The sequence below is a fragment of the Danio rerio genome, chromosome 17 (genome assembly GCF_049306965.1).
Source record: "Danio rerio strain Tuebingen ecotype United States chromosome 17, GRCz12tu, whole genome shotgun sequence".
In the NCBI taxonomy this organism is placed as follows: Eukaryota; Metazoa; Chordata; class Actinopteri; order Cypriniformes; family Danionidae; genus Danio; species Danio rerio.
In genome coordinates this window covers 35,609,804-35,626,587 of record NC_133192.1, presented here as the reverse complement: position 1 = coordinate 35,626,587, position 16,784 = coordinate 35,609,804, and the positions used below count along the sequence as shown (strand labels likewise).

The following is a 16,784-nucleotide window of genomic DNA, read 5'->3' as shown; positions in this document are numbered from 1 at the left end:
CTCTGCTGACCGACAGCACGTAGCAGATAAGATGACAGAGCTTACCTTGCATTTAACCCCAAAGGTTCCTTTAAGCTAATTAGGTCAAAACCACACTACAAGTACGACTTCCAGTTTCTTATTTCCCAACTGAGGCTATGATCCCACAATTCAGTTCTCAGACAAACCTACATTCATCTATGTGAAGTATAAACACGTATAGCCTACAGGCACTTATTAGCACAAAGGGGAACTATAAGTATAAATAGAAACGGCTCTGGTTTGACTTTGTAAAAAGCTAATGTTTCTGACAGGAAATTTCTACCTATATAACACTACCTGACAAACGACTATGATAAAAGTCAAGCCCACTTTTTAGTCGTAAGCTTCCGGGCCTAGAAAGGCTTACCTTAAGCAAGCATTGACATTCAGTAACTGAGCTGTGATTGATTTAGGAAGGAATTATACTGTACCCTCTTCCCTTCAAATCTCTATCCTATAGTCCTGCATCTCGAGCGGAAAAAGACAGATGGAGGGGGAGAGACGAGGAGCGGCTGTTAAAGTAAAGACGTTTAACGTGTGAAGAGATAAGAGCGGCGCTGCAATTTCTCTGCGTGTCGTGGCGGCAGCGCAACCTCTTAATCACCCGAGCTATCAGATCAGCCCAGCTGCTAAAACGGCGCTAAAAGCCCAGACCAGAAACACGCCGCTGCAGCCAACATGCAAACTAATGCCAACGACAAAGAGGAAGAGATGGAGGTCTCTGACAGTTAATTGAGGCTGCGGGCAGACAGGACGCTAATCATTCGAGAAAACCTATTCTAGAGGCAATTCGTCAACTCCTGCTTGAGCAAATTGTTGCCCTTCATCGGAGCACTTCATCTTCTGCCTCCTAAAGAGTTACAGCTGCTGTTTTGTAAATATTCTGTACGATTAAAGGGACAGTTCACACAAAAATGAAATTTTTTTGCCAGCATTTACACACACTGTTTGCAATTTAATGTTCTTTTTTTACTTAGGAGTCAAAGGAGCGTAATTAGACTCATAAAGGCAGTCTTTTGTCTCGTCTCCAAACACATTTATTCATTTATTTTATTTTCCGCTTAGTCCCTTTATTAATCAGGGGTCGCCACAGTGGAATGAACCGCCAACTTATCCAGCATATGTTTTGCGCAGTGGATGCCCTTCCGGCTGCAACCCATCACTAGGAAACACCCCTACACACTCATTCACACACGTACACTAGGGACGATTTAGCTTACCCAATTCACCTATAGCGCATTTCTTTGGACTTGTGGGGGAAACCGGAGACCTGGAGGAAACCCACGCAAACATGGGGAGAACATGACTGACCCAGTTGAGGATCAAACCAGCAACCTTCTTGCCTTGAGGCAAACGTGCTACCCACTGCGCCATCGTGCAGTCTCATCTCCATTCACAAATGTTGAAAATTCTTGACACATCTAACGTAAAAACAAAATTACTACAGATATTAATAATAAAATAACTATAAAAATGTCTTAATTAAGATACTGAATAAATATACTCATGATTTGTCGCTTCCGTCTCTGTCCTTGTGTGCAGGAGAAGCATCGATGGAGGCGTTGGAGCTGGAGCTGGAAGAAGTGGAGTCCCAGATCCGCGCGCTGGTGGTAAGACGGTCGCGGCTACGGGAACGGCTTCTAGCCGTACCTAATGCTAAGGCCGTCTCATCACCTAAGGTACGTGGAAATTACAACCACATCATTCCCTCTACCTCAACCCCGCGTCCTTCTCTGTCCAGGCCCAGCGCACCCGGGGCGCGGCTCAGCCAGGCGTCGTTCACGCCGACACCCGGCTACCACGGCGCCTGGGTGCAGCCGCGCAAGGTGCTTCCCAGATCCCGGGGCAGAACGTCTCCGCCTGTGTTCGAGATCTCCACGGAGAACCGCTTCTCCCCTCTCCGCGAGTCGGGTCCCGATGTGGCCATCATCGGTGACTCGATCGTTCGTCACGTCCGTGCCGCCTCCTCAAAAGGTAATAAAGTACGTACTTTCTGCTTTCCTGGTGCCCGTGTGAAAAATATTTCTACACAGATTCCAACCATCCTGGGCGCTGCCGAGAGCCCTGGTGCCGTTGTCCTCCACGTGGGGACAAACGACACCGGGCTCCGGCAGTCGGAGATCCTGAAGAAGGACTTCAGGAGCCTGATCGAGACGGTTCGACGCACCTCGCCCGCCACGCAGATCATCGTTTCTGGGCCGCTTCCTACCTACCGCCGAGGAAATGAAAGGTTCAGTAGACTTTTAGCTTTGAATGAATGGCTAATAACATGGTGTAAAGAACAGAAATTGCTCTTTGCTAATAACTGGAATCTTTTCTGGGAGCGTCCTAGGCTCTTCCGTCCTGACGGCCTGCACCCCAGTCGAGCCGGAGCTGAACTCCTGTCGGACAACATCTCCAGACTACTTCGCACCATCTGACTAGCAGGTAAAAATTCACAAAATTCACACTATAGCCACCTAGACTCTTGTTCACCCCACTTAAACATCAGTAACGCATATCTGGCGAATCCTATAGAGACTGTGTCTGTTCCTTGTATTATTAGATTAAGAAATAAACGTACTGTGTGCTCCAGGAAAAATCTAGTAAGAATCAAACCAGAAAAACCAGTAGAAAGTGAAAATACAAATTTCGTAAAACTTGGTCTCCTAAACATCAGGTCACTTGCACCTAAAGCACTTATCATTAATGAAATAATAACAGAAAACAATCTTAATGCACTCTGTCTCACTGAAACCTGGCTGAAACAAAATGACTATATTAGCTTAAATGAAGCAACTCCTCCAGGATTCTTATATAAACATGAGGCTCGTCAAACTGGTCGTGGTGGTGGAGTTGCATCAATCTTTAGTGATTTCCTTAATATTAAACAGAGAAACGGACTTATGTTTAGCTCCTTTGAAGTATTATCGCTTAATGTTCAGCTTCCAGATACTATACAAAAACCTATGTTATCTCTCGCTTTAATCACCATATATAGACCCCCAGGACCCTATGTCAAATTTCTAAAAGAATTTTCTGATTTTATTTCTGACTTACTAGTCAAAACTGATAAAATGCTAATTGTAGGTGACTTTAACATCCACATAGATGACGCTAATGATACATTAGGGCTTGCGTTTATGGATTTAATACACTCACTTGGGATAAAGCAAAACGTTGTGGGTCCAACCCATCGCTTAAAGCATACATTAGATCTAATTCTGTCTTATGGAATCGAGGTTATTGACGTAGACATTATACCACAAAGTGATGATATTACAGATCACTACCTCTTACTATATAAGCTATGTTTACCTGAAATCAGCAAACCCGCTCCAATACTCCGCCCTGGTAGAACTATTGTTCCGTCAACTAAAGATGAATTTATAAATAACTTACCTGATCTCTCTCTATTTCGTAATGCACCCGCAAACTCAAATGATCTTGATGTAGTAACCAGCAGTATGGATGCCATCTTTACTAGCACACTAAATACTGTGGCACCCATAAAATTAAAAAAGGCTAGAGAGATTAAAACTATACCATGGTATAATAGTCATACTCGTGCGCTCAAAACAGCAACCCGCGCCCTGGAACGTAAATGGAAAAAAACTAATTTAGAGGTCTTTAGAATTGCGTACAAAGACAGTATGTCCAGCTATAGGAGGGCTCTAAAATCTGCCAGGACCGAGCACCTGCGCAAACTGATAGAAAATAATCATAACAATCCTAGATTTTTATTTAACACCATCTCTAAATTAGCAAATAATCGGTCATCCTTGGAACAAACTACTCCACCGCAAATTAGTAGTGATGACTTCATGAATTTTTTCAGTAATAAAATAGAAGGCTTTAGACAGAAAATAGGAGATGCCAAACTTTCTGCACCGGCTTATACTCCAAATCCTGTAAATATTTCATTAAATCATAATAATAACCTACACTGCTTCAAAATCATAGAACATGAAGAGTTAGTGAAAATTATAAATAGCTCTAAACCAGCTACGTGTATGCTGGACTCAATTCCAACAAAATTACTGAAAGAGCTGCTACCTGCTATAGGAGAACCTCTTCTTAACATTATCAACTCTTCTTTATCTATAGGCCATGTTCCAAACTCTTACAAGCTAGCTGTTATTAAGCCTATTATTAAGAAACCGCAACTAGACACCAACAACTTAGCTAACTATAGGCCTATTTCAAATCTTCCATTTATGTCTAAAATACTAGAAAAAGTTGTTTCCACTCAATTATGCTCTTTTCTGCAGACGAACAATATTTTTGAAGTGTTTCAGTCAGGTTTCAGGGCTCACCACAGTACAGAAACCGCCTTAGTGAAAATAACCAACGATTTACTCTTAGCTGCTGACCGAGGGTGCGTCTCGCTATTAGTTTTACTCGATCTTAGTGCGGCATTTGATACCATTGACCACAATATCCTTATAAATCGCTTAAAGTCTACAGGTGTCCAGGGACAGGCTCTACAATGGTTTAAGTCATACTTAACTGACCGCTACCAGTTTGTAAATCTTAATGGACAGCCTTCACAAATCTGCCCAGTAAAGTATGGGGTGCCTCAAGGATCAGTTTTAGGCCCTTTACTGTTTACAATTTACATGCTACCTATGGGAGACATTATTAGAAGACATGGGATCAGCTTTCACTGCTATGCAGATGATACTCAATTATATATTTCCACTAAACCTGACGAGACGTCTGAACTTTCTAAACTAACTGAGTGTATCAAAGACATCAAAGACTGGATGACCAACAATTTTCTTCTCTTAAACTCAGACAAAACAGAATTATTACTTATTGGGCCTAAATCTTGCACACAGCAGATCTCGCAACTCAATTTACAATTAGAGGGATACAAAGTTAGCTTTAGCTCTACTATAAAAGATTTGGGTGTCATATTAGACAGCAATCTAACTTTTAAAAACCATATATCCCATGTCACAAAAACTGCCTTCTTTCATCTGAGAAATATCGCTAAATTACGAAATATGCTATCCATCTCAGATGCAGAAAAGCTAGTCCATGCTTTTATGACTTCGAGACTGGATTACTGTAATGCTCTATTTGCTGGCTGCCCAGCATCCTCTATTAACAAACTTCAATTAGTGCAAAATGCAGCAGCCAGAGTTCTGACCAGGTCTAGAAAATATGATCATATAACCCCAATTTTATCCTCCTTACACTGGCTGCCTGTTAAATTTCGTTTTGAATTTAAAATATTACTTCTCACCTATAAAGCTCTAAATAATCTAGCTCCTGTTTATCTAACCAACCTTCTGTCTCGCTACGAACCAACTCGCTCCTTAAGATCTCAAAATTCAGGGCTTCTGGTAGTACCTAGAATAGCAAAATCAAGTAAAGGAGGTCGAGCCTTCTCTTTCATGGCTCCTACACTCTGGAATAGCCTTCCTGGTAATGTCCGAGGCTCAGACACACTCTCCCAGTTCAAAACTAGATTAAAGACCTATCTGTTTAGTAAAGCATACACTCAGTGCATCACCTAGCAGGTTCCACACTGGCTCCTACATCTTGCTTATATACACTATGAACAGCAGCTACGCTAATTATTCTCTTTATTCTCTATTTTCACCTGGGGATACTCATCCCGAGGTCCTCAGATTAGGCGGAGTCACTGATTGGATCCAAGACCAGCGACGTGATGATCCCAAGGATTCCATATCCGGGACCAGGCCATATCCTGAGCTGCTGCTGCGCTGATGGTTGTGGGGAGTGGAGAACATGAGTCTGATTCCAGCGACGCTCCAGGGACAGACGAGTCTTCGCTGAGGCCATCTTCCAGCATAAACCACGGCGAATGAAGTTCTGCACAAGACTTTTGGCCAGCGGAGAAATTAAAATGGTCGTGCCCAACTGAGTCTGGTTCTCTCAAGGTTTTTTTTCTTCACTCCCATCAGGTGAAGTTTTTTTTCCCTCTCCGCTGTCGCCACTGCCTCGCATGGTTCAGGATTGGTAGAGCTACGCATCGTTGAATTTGCTCTTCAGTGTTTGAACTCTCAGTAATGATTAAATCACACTGAACAGAGCTAAACTGAACTGAACTGAACTTAAACACTAAAACCTGAACCACACTGTTCCAATTACTATGACCATTTATGTGAAGCTGCTTTGACACAATCTACATTGTAAAAGCGCTATACAAATAAAGCTGAATTGAATTGAAATGATTTTTAATATAAATATTTAGTTTTCCTTCACCCAGTTGGCAGTTTGTTAAACTGTTTCAAAATCGTTTTTCAAAGTTGTCCTATAAGACAAGAATGGGTGGCTCAGTGGTTAGCACTGTCACCTCACGGCATAAAAATCAATGGTTCTAGTCCCGGCTGGGCTCTGAGATTCTGTGTGGAGTTTGCATGTTCTCCCCTTGTTGGTGTGGGTTTCCTCTAGGGTGCTTCGGTTTCCCCCACAGTCCAAAGACATGTGCTACAGGTGAATTGAATAAACTAAATTGGCCATAGTGTGTGTGTGTGTGTGTGTGTGTGTGTGTGTGTGTGTGTGTGTGTGTGTGTGTGTGAAAGAATGTGTATGGGTGTGAATGGAAGGGTATCTGCTGCAATAGTTGGCAGTTCATTCCGCTGTGGCGACCTTTGAAATAGAGACTAAGCCGAAGAAAAATGAATAAATAAATGAAAGAATGAATGCATATATAATAATTTTGTATTTTACTTTTTGTTTAACATTTACATTTAAAAATTTTTTATATGTTTATTTAACAGTTTTGTCTGGTTCTCGAATCTGATTGGCTGATAGCCATGCAATATTCCACAACAGCAGCACTCGTACAGCCTCCTCACCCTTCTGTATTACTCCGCCCATATAGAGTGTCAGCAGATGAACAAACTCACTACACCCTCAGAATTAAAGGTAAGAAGAGATGTCACTGGGGTGGTACCTTTTCAAAAGGTACAACTTTGTACCTAAAAGGTCAATATTAATACCTCAAGGGTACATATTAGTACTTAAAAAGTACAAAAGTTTTCCTCTTAAAATTTTTAGGTACTAATATATACTTTTAAGGTACCATTATGGACCCTTTACGTACAAATGTGTACCTTTTGGAAAGGTACCACCCCAGTGACAGCTCACATACCTTTATTCTGAGAGTGTACAGTCTGACAAATTTTGCAACTATTGGAGAACATTATGTACTTCTGAGGCTTTTTAGTCGAGACTAGTTGTTTAGATTGCAACTATGCAGTTTATTTAAAGGATAGTGCCTATTTTAAATATTTATAATTTCGGAAATACAGCACACCGACATCCATCAGCCTGTCATACTGAGCAGAGCAAAGTCAGTTGACATTCCGCCACAAGATGGCGACAAAGACCGCACAATAAGCCCTTAGAGGAGAAAAACTCAGTGTAATTTCAAACTACAGCTGATCAAATCATCATAAAACAAGTAAATGACTTTCTAGGTTGATCTCTATCTCTTTTGTATGTTGTAGTGCAGTATTTATACCATAGTCTGGTAGTGTTTGCTTTGCTTTGGATTTCTGGGGTTAATTATTGTGATTTTTTTGATTGCAACAAAGAAATACTGGGAAATCTCTATAGACTATTGCACTCTCTATAGCCATATTGCACTGCTACTTGTGTGATATTGCTCATGTGCACAATCATTTTGTATTTTACTTTTTATTTAACTTCTACATTTAACCGTATCATGATTTAAGAATGGTTATGACCAAAAACGCCTCATGTTGTGATTTTATACCCACAGAAAGCATATAAAATGCAATTAAATCTACTTCAATGTTTCACATAGTTTGAAAATATCAAAATGTGGCTGGAATAATCTTGAATGGCCTGAGGCTGTGCACATTTGTAGCAATTATCCAATTTTTGGGTGAACTGCTAATTTATTAATAGTTTTATTTAGTTCTAAAAATGAAAACAAGCCATAATTGTTGAGACTAACATTAATCACACACAGACAGACAAGTGCATGCACACACACACTAATTTAAAGCCCTTTTTAATTTTTTTACTTCATGTGAGCTACAACTTTAAGAAACATCATCGGCAATGTTTACAGTAAGGCCCAAATTTATCAGCACCGGAATCAAAGCACAGAGGAACTCACGAGGCACCAGACAGCAGATGCAGTCCTCTGATAACAGTATTCTTCTGAGAGCCTCCAAGAACAACATCATGACATCCTGCTGGGTCGAGGGAGCTTATTTTCACAAGCGCATGCGGCTCACTGGTCAATTTAATAAATAATTGTAAATGGCAATTTGGTTCAATACCTGCTCAGAGTGTGCTGTGGTTTAATTAATGAGAGCAGCGTGTGACCCGCGTGTTCAGAAAAACCTCAGAGAAACGCTGTTCTGTTTAGTCCACCACAGGGAACTGAACACACTTCCAACAGCTGTAATTTGGGCTGTGACGCACACACACATACATAAATCTGATTTGTAATTAATTGTTGACAGCACCGAACAATCCCACCTCTCCATGGTACAAAAATTGCATAAGCACCAGCAGGTGGCACATGTAAACACACGTTTGTTGGTTCTAACATGAAGGGACTTTCTGCTTTTAACGAATTCGTATTGAAGAAGAAAAAAAAAAAAAAACGTAATATCATCTTTTTGTCAAACAAGTATACAAAAATGTGAATTCAATTATGCACAAAACTGGAACATTGCATAAAAGACGTGTGAATAAAGCAGTCAAAGAGAACAAAAATGTCAATTCCTGATTAACTGGCATCAAAAATCAACAATAAAAACGAAATTTGCTGTGTTAGGAGAAGTGTTTTCTTATTTAATAAACGACCTGCGCCTCAGGAGACAATGCCGACACGCAATGAACACGTGGCGGCGTCTGAAGACATGAGACATGAGAGTTTTGGAGGTAATTAAAGGGGTTGTCCAGAATGTAATTTTAAGGCTTGGCTGTGTTTATAAGATGCAAAGCAATGTGTGCTCATGTTTCACTTGAAGGAAATCACGTCATTTTTGATTATACACAGCTACTCAGCTAACATGTAAACGACTGTCATATTTCCTAGTTCCGCTGAAAGGCCCGCCCTTAAGTGACTCTGATTGGTCATCATCATAATGTGCTGCTATTCGCGGATCGTCTCCACGTCACGCCTGTAAAAGCACGCGCTTTTCTGCTGTGTAAACAGTCAACCTCCAGCCTGCTCTCTAAAATAAAATCTGACAAGTGTCTGAGTGAAAATGGGGTGCGGCTCCTTTAAGAGCGTTTGCCATTGTGTGTGTGCGTCTATGTGTGTGTGTGTGAATGTCTGAACTTTCTGCAACAAGCGCATGTGCACAGGAATTTTTTTTTCTTTTTCGCTGATGCTCGGATTAAGATATTTTCTGTAATATATCGTGACAGAAGAATAAAGCACAAGATGTGGGACGCTACCTATGTGAGCCTTGATTTATTTTCCTGCTGCTACCACGAGTCAGGTAAGCTAACCTGTATTTTTTTTTACTCCACGCATTACACGACGCCTTTCACATGTATCCGGAATATGCAGAGGAACAGATGAAGTTCTGTGGAAACAGCAGTGTTTGGACGCATTTTTAGCGTCATCTCTGCTATTACGTTACAGCGCCTCTGGCCACGGCCCTGCGCAGTTTGTGTGCGCAGTAAAAGAACTTTTGTGATCTCACAGGGGGTGGAAGTATTTTTTGTAGTCCCCAAAATTCGTTCATTGAGGGCTTTGCTAAGCTAACTCTGTAAAAACCAAGGTCTCCCTTTGTATTGAACTTTTTACATTCAGAGATGTTGTTTATGTTCACACAGCTACATTACACATCAGCTAAAGTTTAAAATATGATATCATAGTGGACCACCCCTTTAATAATATAATAACACTAATACTGAAATGGTGAGGGTGTTTTAGAAAGACCAAAACATTTCAGATGTTTTAAAGTGTGCTCAGCCTGCTGGTTTGTCCATTTACACAAATTTTTATCATCACATGATCTCCTATAACAAAATCACATGACTTTTTTTAAGCGCATATTTCTTCAGTAAGTGTTTCCACCATAATTTATGCACATCTTTTCTTACAGAATAAAAAAGTTTATCCTACTTATTTACTCGCATGTTTTTAAGCACATTTTGTAAATTCATGCACATTTTTATGCACATATCCAAAATGCTCATAAAAATAGGTGGATGGAAACATGGCTATTAACATGAAGTAGTGGATATACGTTAAAAATAAGTTAGAATAGGATGTGCGATGATAATGATGACTGTTTTCGTAGGTGGGTTTTAAACATGTACCCATAAACACAACAACGATGGTTGCTGTGAGAACAGTTTAGTAAAACTGATGTATAAAAATTAAAGTAGATGTGCATCCACTTGATGAAATTAGAAATAATGATGTCAAGTTTGCTCCTTTTATTCTGCAAATGTGGAGCACAGATTAGTGCATTTTTCATACTTCAGAATGTGCGCCACAAGGATGGAGGATTGCCTGAAAAGAGTATCAATGTTTTTGAAAAAATGCTGTCTCCTGTCTGACCACTAAAAATGAGAACATTCCAGAACACACCCGCCAATTGTGTAATTGCCTCAAACCAAATGATAATTCAACTTTGGGGAGCTGTTTTAAACTAAAACGATTAGCAGGCACAGAACATCAATATGACGTCAGATTGATGTTGTACCCCAATATTATGGGGACGTTGCATTTTGTTTGGAAATGAAAGTCTGATGTCAAGTCCAACGTCCAACCAACAATAAACCAAATATCAACGTCTAATGATGTTACAACTTGGCGTTACCACTATGACATCTATCAGATGTTGAATTTTGGTTGCCATACATAATGAATAAATGTCAGTATTAGACATCAACATGACGTTGGTTTAAGATTGAATTGGACATCAATATGATGTTGGATCAATGTTTGAGTTTGGTCCCTTTCCAACACAACCTAAAATCAATCAAATATCAACACCGTTATTGGACATCAAAATAACGTCCTTAGACGCTGGCTAGAAATTGAATTTTGGTTACCTGACGTCACAACCAAAATGTAACCTAATAATAACGTCTCATGACGTGTGCCTGTTGGGGAACTAAATTCCTGGCTAAATTTCTTTTAACCATATTTAGTTGATATCACCTCATTTCAATTTGTTCTCTGATTTTGTTTGAAATGGTTTATATCAGGGTCTTTAAGGGCAAGTACATTTTTAAATAATTAAATAATAAATAAAAAATTTTGGGTGAACTTCATAAAAAATGTATAATGTCAATGAAATAAGTCTGTTTAATCAATGAAGAGTTCAGTTAAAGACAGCAATCTAATTTAGATTATCTGTAATGTTAAATAAAATACTTTTTTAAATCAAAGCGTCCAAATCAGACCATATTGACAATAGAAGGTTGTAGGTACATTCACATGACCAAATTTACCAAATGTATTTCTCAAACTCTCTTGCTTATAGAAGTAAATCAGAAAATATCATTGATGACAACGCAACTCTCGAATTAGATGATGTGGCAAGCTGTTCAATACAGTTTCATTTACACACCAGTTGAATGCGCTTTCTGCCGAGTTTAGACTGCATAATTTTCAAAGTAGTTGTGTCACAGATGTTTTCACACTGCATGACTATCTGGGCTAGCGTTTCGTCGCTGCTTTGTTTACACTGCAAGATGGATCGGCGACAGGGACTTTCACATTGCATGACTTTACTATAGGAAGAATCGCCGAAAACTTCGTCCCAACTACATCTCACAGCCAAAAACACGTAGTGTATCTTTTGTTATTAACTACATAATGAGAAAGAAGCCTTTAATGGGGTAGAACATGTACATGTTTGCTCACCTGGGTTTTAAGGGAATTAGCCATTTCTCCTCAATGTTGATAATAAACTAATTTCTCTCTGTATAAAACATCAAACAGACAGAGTCCTGTCAAACCTCCACTAGTTTTTCCTCCATTTCGTGGGTCCAAATAAACCGAAAATGAGCGCTTTTAACTTCTCCCCCAGCCTCCCGCTGGCCTGCAGCAGGTATACACACACGCACACACAAGTGAAAGCTGCTCTCTCATTGGCTGTAGGCGATCACTGATGTTATTTTCAGTCAAAACTCAATTCACACAGCATGATTTGAATCGCCGACAGCTCCAGATATTTAGCATGCCAAATATCTCGCAGGCATCTGCGACTCATCGGCGATTCTCTAAGATCGCGTCTTTGATAGTTCATACTGTGTGATTGTCACTCACGTGCACGAGCAGCGATTTGCCTGTGATTTCAGGCATTTGTCGGCGATTTCTCAAAACCTATCGGCGAGCCAAAATCGGGGCTAAAATCACACAGTCTGAACTAGGCATTAGTTGAACCTATTTGCTAGTAATAAATCAAAATCATGTGAATAATAACAAATAATGACTAAAAACTACATTATCCATGATGCTTTGCAGAAAAATCCACCAATCAGAGAGTCGCACAGACCAAATAACTATTTTTTTTTCTTTTTCTTAACCAACTCCAATGAAATAATAAAGAGAATCAGTGAATAGTTTTTGAGGAATTATGAACTTTATAAGAGACAATTGACTACACTGACAGATGCCAACAAACACTGACAGTCATCAGATTACTGAACATCACATTCAATGAGCCAACAAACCCTGAATCCACATGTTAACTTGGCAAATTAAGCAACAATGACAGCAGACACTTGTCAAAACCTAACAAAGTGTCCTTTTGTGTTAGTCAGTGTAAGTTGGTGCAGTGTGAATTGCCCTTAATTGTTGCAATAATTGAACAAAGAAAATCTAATATTTTAGATTCAATGAATTCCCCAGAGGAACCCTCAGGCTGATTTTCTAGTGAATAAAGCTATTGTGTTTAAAATCTAATTATATTTATTACAGGCCAACCTAATCCACATATAATAACATTTTCATTATGAATAATTTTGCATTTAACACTCTAAAATGCTTCCAAAGGGAGCTCTTGTCAGCTTTAACTCAATTGTCCCTTAAGAACAGTCGAAACACACACACATAGTCAATAATAAGGTACAGACTGAAACCCAGTTTGGCTGATCAATTTTATTTGATCTGCTTACCAAAGAGACAATGCCCGCGAACATAAAACAATGAACAACTCCTTCATGATCAACTAAAATTCATAATGACAGCGAGTGTCATTGTTACCGTAATTATTCTTTCTCTTCATCATCATCATCATCATCATCATCATCATTAATAATATTAGTATCATAATCTTCATATTAAGTGTTGTTTTCTTATCGGTTCCATATTTTAAAATGTAATAACATGAAATGATCTCTTAAAAAACATGATGGACTGTGGATAAGACACAATGTGGAAAGGAGGGGGGGGGGGGGGGGGGTGTAAATCCGCATGGAAAGGCTGGTCCGTAAGGCTCCAGAGTCAAAACTCTTTCCGCAAAAGTGAGTAAATCGCCCTCATAGGCACCGTTTTCCAATCCGCACACTTCATACACACACGCACGCGCGCGCACAAACACATGATAAAACTTCACGATGAAAATAAAAACAGCAGAAGTCACATTTAAAAGCACAGAATGGCAGTGGAAATTAATAGCTCATGGGTGCGACGAGGAGTGTCAGTTGGCGAAGCGATGGCATGAGAGAAACCAGTGGAGTGAGGCTAGAGTAAAGGACGCCATCATTGTGCACAAGGAGGTATAAGAGCATAGGAGGACAAGAGTAAACCCGGGTTTATGATTCCTTTGTCATGATCGGTTTGGAGTCGCAAAGTCACTTCTTCAAGTTGTGTTCTTAAATAAACGTATTTAGTTCCCTTCATTACCCGGAGATTAATTAGAAAGTACCTACAGTACAGTGCCTTCCGTTTGTTGTCTTGAGTTCATCCTTTTTTTGTCTTCCACAACCCTGATTGCCATTTCAGGGGGACTCAAGGTACAAGCACCAGAGTTAGGAAGGTGTCCCAAAACCCATTCGAAGAACCCCTAGACAACACACACACACATACACATGTACACACACATTCACTCACACACGCAAAGTGCATTCCCATCCGGGCGATCCAGGGTTTCCTTGTTTCAGGAGTGTTTTTAATTGTTATTCTCACTCTAGGGTTTCTTGAGAAGTTTGTCCGCTTCTGGGTATGTGGGATACTTCACTGTCTCGATCTTCTCTTTGACCTTATAGGATGGGTAGAGGCCGGTGCGGCCCGTTTTGCGGTTGATTCCCTTAGAGTATCCGTCCCAATGATTGCCCGCGACGCCGATCACGTCTCCAGGCTCCAGCGGGATGTCGTCGCTGTTGCGTGGTTGATGCGGGTAGATAGCGATTTGGTTGTGGGCGTTTTGTCCACCGAAGTAGTAGATGTCGTCGAGGGAGTAGAAGTACGAGGAGGCGTCCGGGTGGAGAGTCTGCATGATCTCGTAGGCAACTCGACACACCTGTGCACAGCGGAAAAGGTAAACAGAGACACACGTTCACAAGCAGCTTTCAAGACCAATCTTCTGAGTATAGGGGAGTTGAGGTAGAGGGGCGATGAGAGGCTATGCAGGTGCACCTGACAAAGATGAATAGACTTTGCAATAGTTAAGTGCTCCTCGTGAAACACTGAAGTGAAGATAAAAGACTATTAGAAGAATGTACCCGCAGAGTGCTTGCAAACAGTCTGGCGCACTGTTTTATTTAAAATAGTTTGGATCTGACTAGCAGGCCTTTCCAGTAGTTTTTTTTCCCCAGAAAAAAAGTCTTGCCTTGCCTTGAAATTATCCTTTGTAAAGTTGGACACCCTATAGGATTTTAATGTTTCTTTACAGAAGGGTGTAGCCAACACTAGTGTGTCCTTGGTGCAGCCTGTAGCTTTATGATGTACTGCAGGGGTTCTCAAACCTGTTTTTGCATATCTACCCTCCTGCAGATTTCAGTTGCAACCCATATCAAACACACCTCCCTGTAATTATCAAGTGCCGTACAGGTCCTAATAATTGGTTCATGTGTATTTAATCAGGGTTAGAGCTGAACTCTGTAGGAAGGTAGATCAGCAGGAACAGGGTTGAGCACCCCTGATGTACTGGATCAGGTCCAATCCTGTAGTGGACGTGCATGCGAGCTTTAATAAATTAACTATTACCCATTACATTGTGTGTAAATAACGTTTACACTTTCCCCAAACCTAAACCTAACCCTCGTAGTTATTAACGTGTACACCTACGACAACCTTAAACCTTGTTAACTATGTATTGGCCCTGCTCCAGTACGTCATTGTGCTATACACTGCAATGAGGACTTCTTGGCCCATCCTTCTTTTGAAGGACTCTGTCCTTAATTGCGTATTCAGCATCTACGCTTGATGCAGGGCGTGTCTAAAGTTGGGGCTGACGCAATCGTCACAGCAGTGTCAGCCAATGAAATTAGTCTGCAATCAGCTACAGTCTGAGCTGAGGTATTTGCATAAAGCAATCTGAATGGCTGACGCTTCCATTGGTGCTTGAAAAATTAAGAAATTGGCAACTTCTGCAGCAAGCAGTGCCGCTGAAGTGGTGTTGACAGATCCACAATTCAGTTCGGCAACACTTGATGTCACCTACTCAAAGTGAATGTGAAGCGTTGATGCTGACATCCTGCGTGAATCGGGCAAAAATTTAGTTCCAACCCAAGAAGTACAGATCAGAACCAATCATCAAGGTGTTCAGGACTGCTTAATAACACCAGGTGCTGTGTAGTAGATACCCTTGTTCCTCGACATGACACTAGTGAGATCCTGGTTAAAAGTCTTGGGACACTTTGACATCCTTGACATTTTATGTCAGAGTGTGCAATTCTTATAAAGACTTTGGACCTAATTATTCTATTAAATACACTGGATGATGGTGTATCGAGAACGGAAGTTAATAAATTATTCTGAACTTATTAATGATAATCATTTTAACAGACTGGACTGTGACTTTCTCAAGATTCTGCTCCACTTTGCTTCCAATATACTGGTTTGAGTGTGCAAAATAAGGCTTTTCTACTGCTCATAACAAGGCACAACAAGTCTATGCAGAAGATTTGGTGTGTAACAGACCATGGGCATCAGTATCTCACGTGTCTGCAAGTTTAAAGGTAAAAGTAAAAAGTGAGTGGGTGAGAATGTCATCACCATGACTACACATCTCTACAATGGAGACAAATCAGCAGTAAAGAAAGAGTTTGATCATAGTGATGCCAATAAATTTGCATGAACTCAATGTACCACTGTAGTTGTCACATTTATTTATAGGCTAGTATGTTATACAAAGATCAACTGTAATTGAGCTATGCATTCAATAAATTCTTTACAACAAGAACCACAAATAGTTCAGAGTGGTATTGGACTGGACTGTGCCTTTCTAAAGATTCTGCTCCGCTTTGCTTCCAATATACTGGTTTGAGTATGCATAATAAGCAATATGTCAAACGTTTTATGGATTGGTTCAACTCACAACAAGGCAGATTATATTTATTCCATGCAGAAGATTTGATGTTTGTTTGTAATACACAAATATCAAAGTGTAATTGATTTTAGCGTCCAAAATTGACAGCCAAAAATCGTACTGTGCAAAACTGTCTTTAGTGGGGGATTACTGGCCAGAATAAATTCACCAGACTTTCTATTGATAATACAAATTGGGATTAGCAAGACTACTTATTGCCAGACATCCTGTTTGGCATTAAAACCCAAAACCCAAACCAAATATAAAATCAGCATGCTATTTCAAAGCGAAGCGTGAAGTCCGCATTGTATTTGTGGA

At 40.2% G+C, this 16,784-nt stretch overlaps 2 protein-coding genes across 6 annotated transcripts in view; one reads left to right on the top strand and one right to left on the bottom strand.

The window, feature by feature from the left end:
* Nucleotides 1–1,549: 1,549 nt before the first annotated feature.
* The window catches only part of LOC137488123 (uncharacterized), a 590,350-nt gene continuing 575,115 nt past the window's right edge, over nt 1,550–16,784 (top strand). The window contains exons 1-3 of one of the 4 annotated variants that reach the window (XM_068214614.2): nt 1,550–2,251; nt 2,354–2,448; nt 5,640–5,725. In XM_068214614.2, coding sequence (XP_068070715.1) covers nt 1,575–2,251; nt 2,354–2,441 — 765 coding nt within the window. In that variant the 5' untranslated portion in view covers nt 1,550–1,574 and the 3' untranslated portion in view covers nt 2,442–2,448; nt 5,640–5,725. Of the gene's footprint in view, nt 2,449–5,631; nt 6,201–16,784 lie in introns of those variants that run through there. The other 3 variants (XM_073927785.1, XM_073927784.1, XM_073927786.1) reach the window with 3 other exon arrangements.
* The window catches only part of fut8a (fucosyltransferase 8a (alpha (1,6) fucosyltransferase)), a 187,294-nt gene continuing 183,583 nt past the window's right edge, over nt 13,074–16,784 (bottom strand). For both annotated transcript variants that reach the window (XM_073927596.1, NM_001361235.1), the window contains 1 exon segment: nt 13,074–14,456. In XM_073927596.1, the coding sequence (XP_073783697.1) occupies nt 14,124–14,456 (333 nt within the window). In that variant the 3' untranslated portion in view covers nt 13,074–14,123.